The 17203-nt window shown below is 39.3% G+C and overlaps 1 protein-coding gene across 2 annotated transcripts in view; it reads left to right on the plus strand.

Annotated features, from left to right (window-relative positions):
• The first annotated feature begins 292 nt into the window (after positions 1–292).
• Positions 293–17203, plus strand: part of mtss1 (MTSS I-BAR domain containing 1) — a 39350-nt gene continuing 22439 nt past the window's right edge. Inside the window, exons 1-3 of one of the 2 annotated variants that reach the window (XM_079460509.1) lie at positions 293–1014; positions 9386–9447; positions 14489–14562. In XM_079460509.1, the coding sequence (XP_079316635.1) occupies positions 943–1014; positions 9386–9447; positions 14489–14562 (208 nt within the window). In that variant the 5' untranslated portion in view covers positions 293–942. The remainder of the gene's footprint in view (positions 1015–9385; positions 9448–14488; positions 14563–17203) is intronic. The other variant, XM_079460510.1, reaches the window with a different exon arrangement.

Below are 17203 nucleotides of genomic sequence, written 5' to 3' on the forward strand. Positions count from 1 at the left end.
CATTTTGTCATGTCAGTTAATGTCAAAGTGTTCTGCAATGATGCTGACTCACAGACGTGATGTGAAAACCCACTTCTTTGTCGAGAATGATGGTCCGTCTGTATACAAAATAGGGATTTAGGCCAATTAATTGTTTCAACTAGCGCCTTCTTTGGATGTACACGAACACAAAGAGTTGCACAAGAGAACATTTGCAAGGTAAAGCACGCGTCTGTTGACGACAAAAAATAACGTTGACGGAAAAGGCCGACAATGCCCGAAGCGTCTACGCCCCGCCCCCACCTTTGAGTTCGTGCGCCAGGCGATCGTCACAAAACGAATGGAAAGCGAGCGTGCGAGTCATGAGCGAATAATGTTTACCACTCACGCCGTGGAATGTATTAGAGGTCGAAACTTTCGTCAGGTACCGCGGTATTAATATCGCCCATTCAAACCGCAACCGCTCGATATCAATACGCTCGAGGATACAGCGACGGGAACGACTGAATGAAACCATGAGGAATAAAAAGCGCGGAGATCGTTACGATCTAAACTAACATTACTAGTTTTTGAAAACGCCGAGCCAGGTACTTCGGCGCCGACTTTCAACCGACGTTTTGTGCTGGCGTACCTGTGCTTACGTGGCACTCCGTGTGCGCGGAGACGAGTTTAAAACACCTCGGTTTTTACCTGTTTCGTGTACTTTTTACCGCGATGCATTTTAAGGGGTGTAGTAAGTCGCGCGGCTAGCACTAGTTTACTTACGCCGGGCGGCCAGTCAGCGCGCTAACTGCGCGACAACCTAGTAACGCGCTCTTTTTATGGTTCACTTCACGTGTTTTGATTTATTCGCAACGACGGTCGAAGACGGCCACGCACCGCGCCCTTTAAACGCTGACAGGAGATTTCGAGCCGCGGAAGGAGAAGTGTCAAGGCTGCGTGCGCGTTTTTTGGCCAGCTAAAATGGATGCAGGAATGGAGAAGGAGTGCAGCGCTCTGGGAGGGCTCTTCCAAACCATCATGAACGACATGAAGGTGAGTCCCCCATACGTCAAAATAATAGACAGATGCTTTGATTTACATCGACAACGTGGGTGGTTTGGGATTCTGCTCGGGCAAATGCTCGGAATAAGTTATTTTCCAGCTGTTTTGGAGGGTTGGCAACAGTTCTGTGGTTGGCCGGCTGCTGATACATGTGATGTGCGTCCCCTTCAATTCACCATCTGCGTATCTGGATGTGTGCGTGCATTTGCAAGTTTAAAAGATGGTGGGGATCTGTTATGTACAATTTGGGGAAATGTTAGCCTGTTCTAGTTTACAGTTGCATCCATTGGATGCTGTGGTCACCATGAGTACTAGTTCCATGAGGAATAGTTCGTTTTTTGTCATAGGTTCCTTGGAGTGGCATAGATATGTGATTGTTTTGTACCATGTTATATATTTATTAGATCTCTTAAAGAATAAGTGAAAACTTGATGTACCTTAATATGAATAACATGTATTTTGAAGAATGAAATGATGCATGAACATGGTTAACCGTATTATATTTTACATGGTGTATTACCATCTATTTAACCATCACTTTAACATAGTCCTATGGTAATATAATGACACGTTTCTGGAAAAAGAGGCCGTATCAATTTTAGCACCACGCTCATAGTGTTATTGTTGTAGATGTCATTATACGATAAGAGCAGTCGGGCTTGTTTCACATTTACAAAGCGAATCGGACCAACTCACCTGTATCATAATCTCTCAACAAGTTTAACAGTTTTAGCAGCAGATGCCATAACGTTGTGCATTTATCTCTAACCAGCAATTGGGATTGACCCTTTGATGATGTCCATATTTCTCTCAAAGAGGAAGTTGTCATTTTTGGTGCCTTTTATATAGACAGGCGAGGACCAAGAAGCCGGAGCCTATACGGTATATGATGTTCGTTCTTATCCATTATAACAACTCTGACTTATCATTTGCCTAATAGAAAACCCACAGGTGTGTGTGTGTGTGTGTGCGCGCGTGCGCACAGGTGAGCGGGAAGTTATTGAGCGCATGTCATATCCTGTTGTAAACATGCCTTAATCTATGAGTCAAGAACCTTTTTACGCAACTTCATGTTTATGAAATCAAGAAATGTTTTGTTGTAATGTGTAACATTACAAAACTACACCTCTGTACTGGATCGATGTTTCAAAACATTTGTGTTGACTCTTGAGATTGCCTTTGGTTTGATCTTGTTTATTTTGTGTTACTGCAAACAGACAGAAAACTGCAGGTTTTTTTGCGTTTATATGTCACGTTTGAACCTGAAGTGGCCCTAAAGTTACATATTTTTTTTTTTTATTACATTGCACACAGTTTACCTTTTGTGGCTGCATGCTGTGTATCATGCGTAACATGTAATGTAGAGTATGTTTCTAGTCGTAGGTTAATATTAGCATTCCTGAACATTTTCGACTCAAGTAATAATGCCAAGCCTATTAGGCCTATCATTTTCTGCAATAAAGCGTATTTTTATGCTTTTATTTGCACTCATTTGATGGATGCTCGGATATTTGCATCTGTTTATTGTCAGAGTCTTGGTGATTCATTTGTATGCAGGCTGTTAATGTGGAAATGGGTCTCTGGACTCGTCGCCGGAAGGGGGAAGTGTGCAGGATATCACCATGATTGTGCCTTGTTTTTACATCCCAGTGAGGACCTAAACATGAATGCTCACCAACTCAGGGGAACTTGTGCAAAAATTGAGGTCCCCATGGGCAAAAAAAGCTTAAATCGTTCGGGGTAAATATACCGTTTATACAGTATTAAAATCATTATGCCTATGGACTGTCCCCACGGAGATAATAAACCAGACATGTGTGTGCGTGTAAAGAATTTGCTTGCATGTAAAGCTATGATTCACAGAAAAACAGCTGTAGGGCATAGGCTACTTTGCGCTTATTAATACTCAATAAATATATTTTATCTTCGTGTGCACTTACGTGCAAGTGTAAGCCGAGAGGGATAAAAGAGATACTTTACAGGAATGGTTTACCCAAAGGTGAATGTAATGTCGTTGTTTCATAGTTGTCTAGGAAAGTGTCCTTTTCTGTGGAACTCCATCTGAGATGTTTTTCAGAATAAAAGCATATAATGGCTATAAAGCCCTAGAAAGTTTGTCCATTCAACTCATGCTTGTTTCAAATTTAAATATGGCTTTCTTGGTTCTTGAGAAACTGTGACATTTGAAGTGATCAACGTGCTGGCATACTTGAATTTTAAAAGGGATTATTCAATTCAATTTATTTATATAGCGCTTTTCACAATGTGCATCGTTCCAAAGCAGCTTTACATGAGAAAAACAGAAAAGGTAAATCACAGTGCATGGTGTTTATAGAACAAGCAAGATCATTCTAGGAAATAATATCTAATAAATGCAGTCTCCCGGTGAGCAAGCCTTGTGGCGAGGACTCCAATCAAAAATAAATGGAATATTGTGAACTTTACTGTCCTGGCGGTTCAGTCTGCTCAGCTGTGGTTCAGCTACGCGCTGCCCGCTCCCAAAGTGCTGCTGGCAGCACGAACTGCTGTAAACACTTGTGCTTTTATGCGCGATGCACTGGCGATGCGCGCAAAGGTTGAAACCCGTTTGTCTAGTGCGTGTTTACATAGAAAAACGGTGGGAATGTAGCACTGTGCGTTGGAAAACACATACTTTTTGCAGTTATTAGCGTGTTCTTTACAGTAATGAAAACCGGTCACACCACAACATAATGTGCACTCGCGCAAATGCTCCCAAATATGTTTTGAATGGCCCACGGGTTAAATTTATGGAGCATATGCGACCAAAATGGTTGCAGTTCTTAGCCCAGCACTCCATCATGCCAATTGCGTAAGGAAATTGTGTAAGATGCATCGAATCTCGCAATATCTCGTGCCATGAGGTCTTGTCAAACCCCTACATGTTGGAGTTAGCAAATTGGCAATGTTCTTAACTTGTATATTGTCGTTATCCTTCCAAAAGCTCCTATGTCCAAATTGAATACTGCGTTGTTAAAGTTGATAAGCACTTTTTAATACCTTTTATTGGTTAGATATTTACAAAACCCAGTGACAAACATAAAGGGTGACTAACAATAATGAATCATGGCATAAAAATCACCAGATATGAAGATACGATGGACAGCAGCAATGTGTTGGGCTTGGGAATATGAAGTTATTTCATGGGATTTCACTTTTTCATATTCAGATATGTGTTAAAGAAAAATCTGACAGGTACGCCCCCCTTACTATATACATTCGGGCAGTCTAAGTCAAATCATAGCAAGAATTGACGTAGTTTGTGGGGGTATGGTTACACGAGACTTTTCTAACAGGTCTGGGTTAGCATTCGCTTTTAGATAGAATACATCTTTTGTTCCGACACTTTTTAATTTTTGCAATTGTACGTGTCTAAAACATGCATCGGCAACTTGTAACACACCAAAGACACAGAAAAACATGCCATATGACCCCTATAAATGCGACCGGACTACAGGACCCATGCAACAAATTGTGTATTAAATACAACAAAATAATAATATAAATGAACATTATCATAAATTAAATAAAATATAAATGGTTGTCTAATTAGACACTAAACAAACACAAACCGGAAGTTAACTGGGGGTCATGCGCGCATGCGTCAGATAAAAAACGGTCTATAATTAAGATGCGCTGCATGTATCCCGAACTCACAGACGCAGCGTTTAACATGCTCCGAGTATCTCACAGCTGCTTGCTCATGTGAAATGTCACTTGCATAGTGAGACAGCACTCAGTTGAAGCGTAGGCTGTGCAATCTAAAAGTGCAAGTATAATTTACGTAAACAAAATGTCATTGGTTGATCTTCTTAGAATTGGATGCTAGTATACAAGATATTTAGGAGAAACAAATAGGCAACAGGAGCATTTCAAACTTTTTATGGCGCTTATCCTGACAGATTCAAGCAAATGTTTCTTGCAAAGGAATGCACATTACTTCAATTTTTCCTTTTACACTATTGAGAAATACATTTTTTTTTCATCGTTGTTTCCAAACCAATTTCTAATTTTGCTTCACAAGCATTACAGCTCCTTCAAATGAAGATGTGCAAACACTTCTTACTAACCTGAAAGGGGAAACAATACTGTATGGCCTTCAAACAGTTGCCTGTACTCATAAAGAAACGCTTGTTGTGAACTATTTCTTGGCTTGGTACAATGCAACACACTAAGCTTTGTTGGTATCATTGGACGACTCGATATATTTGTTCAAAGGCAAAGCAAAACTCGATCATCAGAAAACCTGCAAAAATACAGTTAAATATTGGTTCCTATCATAATAGACAGACCTGGGTGGAGAGATGTTTCTCTGTAGGGTTCATGAGGTAACAGACTAGACGGTGAACGGGGGGGCCAGCAGGTAACCCAAGAGTTTTCCCCGTTTTTGATGTATTTTAGGGTGATGTTTGGTGTAAAGTAAACCTTATTGTCTTAAGATGGATGAAGCTTGGGAAAGATCAGTATTTACTTTGGCCATTAAGCAACCCCCGTTAAAAGGTCTTCGAAACATCTAATAAACCACCACTATTTACCTATATCCTATGGCCATTTTGTAACCTCCCCGGAGTTCCCGCTCAACAAGATCACTTTGGTTTGAACATTTTCCTTCACCTCTGCATTTCTCTTCCGCAGAAGTTGAGGCGTATTGGAGAAGCTAATGATTTCTGTTCACCCCGTTTAGGATGACGGCAGTTTACTGCCGGGGAGCTGCCTGTGCGCATTCCTGCTTCACAACGTTCCCCCCCCCTCTGACATCCCAGACTCTGTCTGTAGCATGTAAATACTGAAGCGGCCGTGCACAGGCCTGCCTGTGAATCACCTCTTAAACGCTACTCTACAGTGCTCAAAGGCCACCCGTGCATCCTAGGACACGTGCATACGCACACATACAGGACGCACCCTCACATGGACACACCCTCACAGGTGCCCATTTGAGGCATGCAAAGCTTTTGCTAATGAGAGGCGTTAGTGTTTAAGGTTCTTTGATATCGAAAAGGCTATGAATAGGCTGTGTTTAGGATGAATTGCTAGCATACATTGAGGCCTGTGTTTAGATTATATAAACTTGTCATTTACATTTATATATATATATATATATATATATATTAGCCTATATATGGGTCACATTGTAATTATTTTGTGTTAAGTCTATTGTTATTAAAAACTATGACTTTCATTCCTTTTTATTGCAATGTTTTTAGCTCGCGATGAATAATTCTCCATGAAAAATGTTTCTCGATCTGCGGATCAGATCTGCATCTGTATTATTAATCAAAGCAAGACTTTTAAATTTGAGATTCATCCCTAATTCTGATTGAAACCTGCTTTGTTATGTGATATAGTGGACTGACAGGTTTTGTCTTCGCTTTGTCACCGGCTTTTTACTACGGTAACGGGCGAAGATGACACGGTTTGAAGATAGAAACTGATCATATATTTCTTTCATGCGGTTGAAAGCAGAACTCAGGGAAGCCACTTCACAGAAGACATAAAAAGAGCTGAGGGTTTGAAAGAGAGTTTGAGGAAGACACTTCGAAGGCGGGTTCTTGTGGGTGGATCATCCTTTCAAGTTTCTGACAGGCTCAGAATAGTCCTGGAGCTGTCTGTACAAATCATGGCCACTCGTTTCCTAAGACATCTTGTGATAACCTTATGTTCTGTAACCATGGTTATCAGAGGGAGATGGTCAGCATGAGAATGCAGACGGGCATCACGTCTACGTTTTACAGTAGTTAGCATTTGCTGGGGAGGGAAAACAAGGAATTGAAAATGATGAGAGCGTTGAATAATAGTATTGTTCTGAAACAAGACATTAGTTATCAGACCACGTCCTTTACATTTGTTTGGTCTGTCGGTTTGCCATTTCCTCTTATGGGAGAAAAATGTGCAAAAACGTTGCAGATTTGCCTTTGAATCTCTTCCTCTTTATGATTTGAAATGAAGCTGTAAAACAAAGTCTCATAAAATGATGTGATCATGTGATCCTCCAGTTAAACATTGACATAGATTAAGAGGGATTTCAGAAACAGGAACTTTATTCTCTTATGAAAACAGAGCCCTTTAAGTCCCACAATTAGGGATATTATAGACCACAATTGCATTTAAACAGTTCATCTGTTCATTGTCTGGATGTCATTTCTAGATTTAATAATCATTTCAACTAATCAATATTACAGTTTTAATCATGTGGATCTGAAGTGGACAATATGTGGTTTCGGAGAAATCGGTTTAAAATGTCTTTGCGTATTAACATACGGTATTTTATGTGTGGCTTTCTGTAAACGGGATTCGCGGTTACTGCAGCATTAGTTTGATTTCGATTATATTTTAAATAAACAATATTGATGATTTTTTTGGACCAATATTCAAATCCAAATGTTGGTTTGCAGTTTTGCCGAAGTAAAATTGTCTGACTGCATAAACACATTTACTGCTTATATATTATAGCCTACATGTGACTTTATCACTTGTCTTGGCCTACTTTCTGTTATTATTGTTTCATCAGGCAACTGTTTGTCACATTATTGTCAGATGATAAAACCACAAAGTAAATGGCTGCAATTACTTCATTTTCTTGTTTGTAAACTGTTTGTTTTTTGAGTTGTGGGAAAAGGTCTTGCAGCCTTGTTCGCTCGAACCTGCTTGCGACACACTTGTTGTTTGGCCTTGAAAACAGGTTTCATTGCATTCCAATAGTTTGACACTGATAATCAAATATCAAGATGAGATACCGAATGTCCATGCGAGGGTGTAGGTGTTTGTTATATATGTTTTATTAAGCTGTTACCTTTGATTTGTCATTCTCAGAGATGAGCAGATTGAATGGATGATTAGCGACGAGGTGCTAATGTTATTCCTAACACGTTTCGCGAAGCGTTATTTTTCCTAATATTGCAAGGGTCACACGTCACTGATGTTTCCCGGTGCCATCGTGGACGCGCACCGTTCAGGTCTTCATTGACAAGTTTACACCTACACAACGTGACCGCATAACTACGATTCACTGTTTGCTTTCACTTTGTACGTCCGCCGTTGCGCAGCTTCCAAATCATACTCAACCGCGCAAAAGGACAAGCTCGACAGATGCGCAGAATGTCATACGGTGGACTCCGCTGTCAACATTTGTCTTGGGAATGTGCTGTACACGTAAGCAGACGACCGCTGACCCTTCTGATGATGAAGATTTCATCATGCGGGGGAATCCCGATGCCGGCCCAACATCGTGATGGCTGTCAGCCCCTTCAGCATTAATAAGTGACAAATTAGTGACGTAAACAACAAAATTTTATATAGCTCTTGTTAATATAGAATAGCTCTTGTTAATTTCCTTAAGTTTAGAAATGGGAATCAGTATGTTTCTGTCAGCTTTCAAAACCGTTTTTAAAAGAATTTAATAAGGTTCAATGTAGGTCAACAAACGGATGCTGCCTCAATGTAGGTATTTTGTCTAGTGACCTTTTAAGACTCTGTTGAGATTCTGGAAGCATTTCTTCAGGTAATGTGCGCTCACTCATGAGAATGAATCTTCTTACAAACAAAACGAAAAAACTTTTGGATTCATGCAAACAGTCTGTGGTACTGAACTGGTGGAGTGACTTTAACATTGAGTTTGATTAACAAGGGAATTGCTTTGAACGTTACCTTTCATACTTTGCTTGATTCGTAGCTTTGAAATCCAGCTAGCAGCACCTACTTTTGATTTGTTGTGTAACCAGTTAGTCAGCAAAGTTGGATGTGACAACCTGTTTTAAAGATAAATGACCTTGTTGGCTACACTCCCTAAAGTTTTCCTTAGAAGCCTTCACCTTGCGAAGACTTGCGTTTGCCAGTATGAAAGGTTTATGGTGTAAACACAATGTACGCAAGCAAAAACTTCCTGTCATGACCCTTACAATTGTCTGCTCGCATTGGGTGTTTGGAAGGTGCACAAAGCATCTCCGGGAACACGAATATCCGAAAGAGTTTGGCGTGAACGCTACTGATTTTGATGAGTAAACAATAACTGATCAACCATCTAGAACACCTTAGCAACTGCATAGCAAACATTCACAATACCATAGCTATGTGATTGCAAACAAGCAACAACGAATCTCCGAAATTTGAAAAATCTCGTTTTTGTTTCAAATTTACAATTCAGGACTCCCATTTATGTGTCTGGTGGAACGATCCGTGGCGTTCGGGCATGTCTGGGTTACCGTATGGATTTTGTCAATAATTACAAATTGTCTTTTAAACGGACCGATATTTGTAATGAAGACCTCGTGCCCTTTGGGTGAAGTGTAATGATTACCCTGATTTACCCTGGTTAACCTCTCTCTCTCTCACTCTGTTTATTCTATAGGCGAGTTATCCTGCTTGGGAGGACTTTGTCACCAAAGGGGCTAAGCTGCAATCTCAGCTGAGGTAAGAACAGACCTCCTTCCACACACACACGTGACCAATCGCATTCTGCATTCGTTTGAATTAGGACTGATTATAGTTATCCCGTTTGGAAAGCAGAAAATGTTCTTCATTATTACATCAGTCTGAAATGATTTGTCTTGCAGTATTGCATTTTAATATAGATAATGGAGGAATATTTGAAAAATTGTAGTGCAGTCAATTGATTAATAAAAAAAGTGTGATTAATCAGATACATTTTTTTTAATCACAATAAATCGCTCATAACATTCATGTTTATAAATATACTTTTACATTCTTATAATTTAATCTCCCAATGAATGCAGAAACAACAGATTTATTTAACAGCATCATTTTTTGAATGAAAGCCAACATTCGGATATTAGTACTGCAACTGATGTCTCTATTAAATACATTTTGTTTTTTCGACATTGATTATAACATGTAGGAAATAAACAAAAATTGAAGGAAGTTCTCAAACACGTTACAGTCTTTAATGCCAACATTTAAATTAAATACAGAAGAATGATCATATAAGCTACAAAACACATTGAATTCCTCTTTTCTTTTGTTCTTTGATTAACATTGGTGACGGGAGTCACATCAGCAGGTTTTATAATGGGGCCCCTTTAAGAGCTTTCTCTCTACGCAGATCTGACGCCTCTCCATTTTCACAACTCTGTGTCGAAATCTGCGCTTATGAACATGCTAGACAAAACGGGCTTTCTGGCATAATCTTGTGTGGTTTTGTTTATTCGAGTACGAAAGAACTTAATACTGGTGCGTTGTCTGACAGATTCTGACAGAGATTCACTGACGCAGCCTTTACCCCCTGACTGTATACACCAGATGGTACAGCTGACGCGTTGCGTTTTGCCACATCCCACAGCATGTAGTAGTCTTTCTACACAGTTTCAAATCTCGCTTTAGTGGTTTAAAAGCCTTTACATGAATAAGAGCGTGATCAAACTATCGGCCATATCGGTATCGGCCGATTATACAATTTAGGCGATAAATTATAGCTGGTAAATCATAAATCATTTCCTCCGGTTAAGCTTCTTTCTTTCTCGAGACCTGTCTTGAGACTTGTGGCTATTAACTCTTTCGGCGCCAGCCTTTAAAAAAAAAAGATTGCCAGCCAGCGCCAGCGTTTTTCAACACTTTCACTAAATAGTGATGGCTCACAGTACATTTTCTGTAATTAATTTATGGACAAAAACAATATATGAAATGAGTCTCTGCTTTCAAGCAAAAACAACTGTTTTCTTATATCTTCATTTGTTCTTTTTTATCACCCCTTAGATGTGGATAGGTTTCTTAAAAAATGCTTTCACTTTGTTTATTATGAGATAATACACATTTTTGGTCAAAGACGACACCCAGATTAGACTCCGAACAAACATTAAAAACAGATAAAAACGTTCTAGGTTCAGAGATACTGTACTTTTTCCAAAGGCGTGTAACGGCACCACCGGCTGTACAACAGTACAAACACAGATTGCCGTAATAACTCGTCTTTGTCAGGGAACGATTGATTTTTAAATGACGAGATCGAGAAGAACATCTATAATTTGTTTGTTGAATAAAAAATATACCAGAAAAGTTTGAAGGTAAAAAGATTAACAAGTGTAAAGTAGGCTTGGTACATGATTTTCAGGGGAAAAAAGAGAACTAACGTTTACCTTGTTTTCTGCAGTGAATCTATTCATATAAAAGCAGTTGTCCACCTTTTGCCTTTTTGTTCAGACTTAGGAAATGTAATATTAATATCTAGATACTGTATATCGGCCAATACATTAGTTATCGGCTTCCAATGTTAAACAATCATCAGTAATCGTTATCAGCCAAAATCGGTGCATCCCTAGTATAATGTAATGCTAAACAAAGGATGACAAAACAAACAGATTCGGCTTTAGATATTTTTAATCAGGAAAAAAGGTAGCACAAGCGTAAACGTTGACAGCCCTAAAAATGTACTTTTAAAAGAGGCGTGTAGGGCAAAAGACGTTCAAAGAGGTAGGAAGGGGCTTGAGTTGAGACATGTGGACTTTAGTCAGGGTCAGTGCAACATGTTCACAACCGATTGACCTATTTGCACTCATTTTCATAACCCATGTTATCTTGTTTTTAGTTAGCTGTACGTTTTAGAAAGGCACATTTTGTTTCATCAGCTTAACGGTCAACGCCAGGGTGCAACTCATTAAACAAACCGTAATTCCCTCAATCACAGCCCTAGTTTATTTGCATCTAATGATCTAGTCTATCCTGAGACCGAGGTCCGTACCGTGTACTCTAAATCAATAGAAGGATGCAGAAACGGAGCCATATCCAGAAAGGAGAAGATCTTGTAGTTGTTCGTCCCTTATTTGACTGCATATTCCCTCGGCAAAGCTCTCTGTTCTCTGTCCCTGGACTGTAAACAGGCTAATGACCTCCCCAAAGGTCCACTTCATTCCTGCAGATAAACATCAAACACGCTTCACTCACATAAACCGTCTCTGCTGCCAGCTCCTCTGTCTGAACTACCAGGAGCTGAGATCATTTTCAGGATTTACAAAAACATTGAACTACATCATAACACATGCAAATAGACTCTAGCTTAAATGTTAGTCTTCAGTAGAAGTACAGAGTAGTTTTCAATTTTAACTTTGCTTTTACAGTGTTATGTTTAGGTTGGGTAGAGTGACTCAACGTATTTTAGACTCCAACCAGAAGAATTCTTATGAAGATGTCTGCATGAGCGTCTACATATCGGGCACAAAAGCTTTTGTAGGACTTTGGGGGGGCCGCTCCGGGGAGGGGAGGAATTGCTGAAAGGCTGTACTTTGTAGTTTGTATCACCTGATACTACTGAGCTCTCTCTGATAAGCTGAGATCTCTCTCTCTTCAGAATGAAAGCTCTGAATGAATCTCTACAATAGTACCATTGACCCTCAGAGCATGGGCCCTCGTCCCAGCTGATGAACTTTTTCCATTGACCTTTAGCTGTATATTTTTCATTCTAACCTGGAGAAGGGTATACGTTAAATATAGTGCACTCTACTATTATTGGCACCCTTGGTAAATACGGCTGAAAAAAATTAATCTTGCATTGTTTCTCCTTTTGATCTAAAAAGATAAAAAACTTTCTGCAACCTCCATTTGGATGAAAAACAGCTCCGAGTCTTTTCTTTTGATGTCTGACGAGGTTTGAGAATATATGGCAAGTCATCCGAGTCTATTCCTTCATACAGAATCTCTTAAGAGCCTTCAAATGTTTGTGCTCTTTTATCTTCAGTTCATCTCACTCAATTTCTATAGTGTTCAGATCAGGGAACCTGGATGGCTATGGCAGGATCTTGATTTTGCGTTCAGTGACAATTTTTTTTATAGATTTGGATGTTTATTTTGAACCAGTGTGCTAATGGAAGGTCTAACCATGACCCACTAAATATTTGTTTTAAGAGCAAGTCAGGTTTTTATGTTTTATCTGTTGGTTTTTGACATAAAACATGATGCCGTGTATCTGAACAAGATGTCCAGGACCTCTGGTATAAAAGTAGGTTCACAACAATGAAGATCTGACTGTATATTTAACTGTAGACATGTGGCATTTTTCCTTTGTTTTTACTGAAATTCTCCATCTGTTATCTTTGAAAAGTCTTTGTCTAAGTCCAGTCAAATTCTTTTCCTCACTGTGAATTGAGACATTATAGACACACATCCTGTTTCAAGCTGATTTTCAACATCTCCAGTCCATTAAAACTTCTTGATCATTGCCCTGATGTTGGTAATGAGGTTTTATTGTTTTAACTATTTCCTTAAAGCCATTTTGTATTTTGTGTAGCTCAACAGAACTCTATTCTTTGGTTTTATCCATTGTGATGAATGATTAAGGGGGTTTGGGCTTTGTGTTACTAATATTTATTCTCCTGTGCAACTAGAAGTGTATTCATGTTTCTAGTCACCTTGGTGTGCTGAGAAAATGTAAATATTCCTGGGAATATACTTGGGAGATATTTTACTCATAAGAATTTCTAAGGGTGCCAATATTTTGTGCCCCGGTGTAAAAATATTTTTTTTTCATAATGTGACATTCCCTCCACTTCAAATCGTGGAATATTGTAGATGTTTTGAATAAAAGATCATAAGGAGAAAAAATGTAGATTTATTTTTACAGCCGCCTTTTCTCATATTAACCAAGGGTGCCAATAATAGTGGAGGGCACTGTATATGGTAATGGTGTTTCACTTATACAATGACAAATCTGAATTATGAATGAAGTAGGTTGGGCATAAGCAGGCTGTCGTTTAATCTTCACCTGAAGAACTGAACAGAAATCGGTTTCCGCAGAATCAGATTTTCCGATTCAAAGCAACTTTCTGTTCTTTTGAACATTTTAGTTGCTTGTTTTTAGCTATTACCAAGAATGTAAGAATGTACTACTCTCGTTTCATGAACAATATTATTATTATTAACATTTATTTGTCAGGGACAATGCAGCGCACATTATTACATACATAATTATCATAGACAAAACAATAAAAATAAGTGTAAATGTGTTGCATAAAAGGTTTCTAGCCAATAGGCTAATTTGCAACCCCAGTCCCTGCTCAGACCTTTCTAAAAAAATAATCAGAATATATTAATTGTAAAAACTACATAGTGTAAAAATTTACACATTCACGCAACAAATACATTATAAGCACAAACATTAACATTTTACACAATCACAACCACAATATTTACCTTAATGCTCTCGGTGGAAGTCCATCATAGGTTTTCCTCCACAATATGTGCAAAAAACTATTTTATTTAGTACTATAGTAGCACTTTAGTGATCATCGACATCTTCAGGTAATTAAACATCATTCAGCCAAAGCATTGCGGTCCATGCAGTATTGTTAATGCTGGCTCTTACACTGTACCTGCTGCAACTTCCAAAAATCTGTCTGTGGATGTTTTTTTTTATTTAGTGTCTTTAAGGGAGAATCCAGGCAAATCTACTTTACTGAAGAGTTTGTACGTTTTTCTTATAAACAGCCTTTTTCTCTTTCTTGTCTAGGACGACAATCATTGTCACTAGCTCGTTCCTGGACGCTTTCCAGAAAGTGGCTGACATTGCAACTGGAACAAGAGGTAAGATGAGTTCTTTACCATCTTTGTCTCTGTCTCTCTTTCTCTCGTTTTCTTGACACAAACAGACTGTCGTTCCGGTGCAGTTAATGAGCAAAACAGGCAAATCGTACATCACAGGAACAGCTGTTCCTCAGAACTGCATTAACTCGGGACACCTCCGGGTTTATACAGAATGATGCTAGGGGACTAACGTGTTTACCTTTTTATAGGCAGATATGGGTGATGTTACCCTGAAGTAAGAAAACCGCATGTTTTACAGCTTTCAGAATGGTAGTACTCCTGATGTTGCAGATAAATCCAAGATGTAAATCCTCGTGAAACCTCTGGAATATGACGCTGAAACCGTTTACACATATGGTGCGTTGTGCGTACCATTCACAAATGATAAAAACTGATATAGACTGTGTAATGGAGAGTCCACTATTGACTTCCACCGCAAGGAAAAGACTAATATGGGGGTCCGTGGTGCCACAGAACTGTTTAGTTTTTCACATTCTTCAAAATCTTTCCTTCGTGTTCAACAGAATGAAGAATGTTTGGGTGAACTATCCCTTTAAAGTCAGATGATGTCAAACTGATATTTTCTCAACCAAAAAAAGTTTCAGATTGCTGCTTTAAAATAGATTGTTATTACTGTAGTTACTGGAAACTGTTGTTGCATTTTAGTTCAAACAGTACACGGGCGATACAGATTATTCTGTCTTGTCTATTTGAAGTGTATTATTTCGTTTGTATTATAACCGAATAACATGTTGCTAGTAGGGCAGTGTAAATTCTGTCACCCCAGGCAACAAACGTACAAGCTTTATTTGCTCAGTGAAAGGAAGGTCATCACGCTGTTGTTCCCCAGCTCAGACAATCGGAGGAAGGTTTGACTGTCTCACAATGACCCGGATTAGGTTACGCAGCCCCGCTTCTAGTTAAGGTGACATGTTTGTTTTCTGTAGCCATTACGCTCTCTGTCTGTTTATGTCTTTATAACGCTGGTGTGATGTAGCCCTCACACTGTTTGTCCTGCTGATAGCTGAAGAATTTTACCTTGATCTTGCGACGCTTCACTCTGCATGGTTTAAGCAAAACAATAACTTAGACAGTTCTGTGTATTTGTTCAAGGTCTACTTGAACAGAGGATGGACGCTGACAAACAATCTTTTTGTGTTTTAGACATACATTGCTTGTATACTTAATATTGTTGACTCACTCCATTTTATGCATTGGTTACACAACATAGAAGCATGGCAACAATAGGACATTATTTGCGAGTTATTTTCTTTGTAATTGAAACCTAATGCCTTTACCTAATGTGCTTTTTCATTGCCAGATTGTTGCATTCCAGATAAGTCGCTAATGATGCATCATTTCAGCTAGCACGTTCCCTTCGAAGACAGCTGCCTAGATAGGCATTAGACAGCAGGACAGCTGTAATGTAAGCATTTAGCTTGAAGCTTTTTCACAGTTTGTTATTCAGTTCCACAGGTGGGAACGCAAATGATTGCACACCCTCGAGAATTCATTTACTTAAATGTTGGAAAGAGCTTGACACGCCAGAACACGGTGGTGGACTAGAAGAGCGTTTTAGACTTACCTGACACACCTTAGCGTCGAAGAATAGTCACGACTCGAGCCTGCTGTGTCACGCCTTTTAATGGTGTTTGCCGGACAATATTTTGCTCTAAGTTCTGCTGTTAGGATCCTCCTGAATATCTCTGTCACGATAGACACTTATCGCTTATCTGTGCTGAGAGAGCAAGGTAGTGGTTTTGCTTCACAGGAACCGCTTGTGTTTTGGTTGTAGTCTGTGTTTGATTAGAAAGTTGTTGGGATACTTTGCATCTCTTTCACAGTACGAGGAAATTCTCGATGTGTCTGCTTGTGTTATTGATCAATTTTTTTCTCTGCTGTTAGATGGGGCAAGAAAAGCCTGGATGTACATGCATGTCAACTGCTCATATGCTGGATGTGAGGAGTATATTACTATGGAGAACATAGAACGGGTTTTTTTGAAGCCCCCTTTAAAACCTAGCATATATGTAAGCATGCTGGCGGCTGTCTGATCTTTACCAACCCACTGGAATCAGTTTCAATATTGATATGCTGACCGCCCCAAATGTCTTAAAAGTGATTGATGGACTTATTGATCGGCACAGGCCCGGCTTTGCTCACCATCTGTTCAGTGTTTCGTACATTTGCCAGAATTGCTTTAGAAATCCAACAACTTCTTTACCGTTCTCACTGTTTTTTTGCTCATTTAAGTGCACTTGTTCAGAAAGTTAAGAAATATGAATTCAATGTTCAGTATCACTAATGGCAGATATCAGTCGTCGAATCAGCTAGCAGTATCATTGTAGAAATCTAATGTCGGTGCATCTCTAGTCTCTGTGTATATAGACAAATGTCAGACCAACATTATGTAATAATCAAGTATCTGATTTCATAAGAACTAAAGAACATATAGAGGCTCTCAAAGTCAACAGAACCTCTGTAGCGTCACTTGCTAGGGTACTGTTTTGGTCCCACACCTGTTTAAAGCTGCGCCTGGCTGTCAGCTGCCACGCTTTCATAGATGGACCTCACCGGCCGCAGCTGTCTGTAAATACAAGGGCTGTGTGAGTGTACGTGTGCACGCCTGTCCCTCAGACAT

Source organism: Barbatula barbatula, assembly GCF_947034865.1.
Source record: "Barbatula barbatula genome assembly, chromosome: 7".
NCBI lineage: Eukaryota > Metazoa > Chordata > Actinopteri > Cypriniformes > Nemacheilidae > Barbatula > Barbatula barbatula.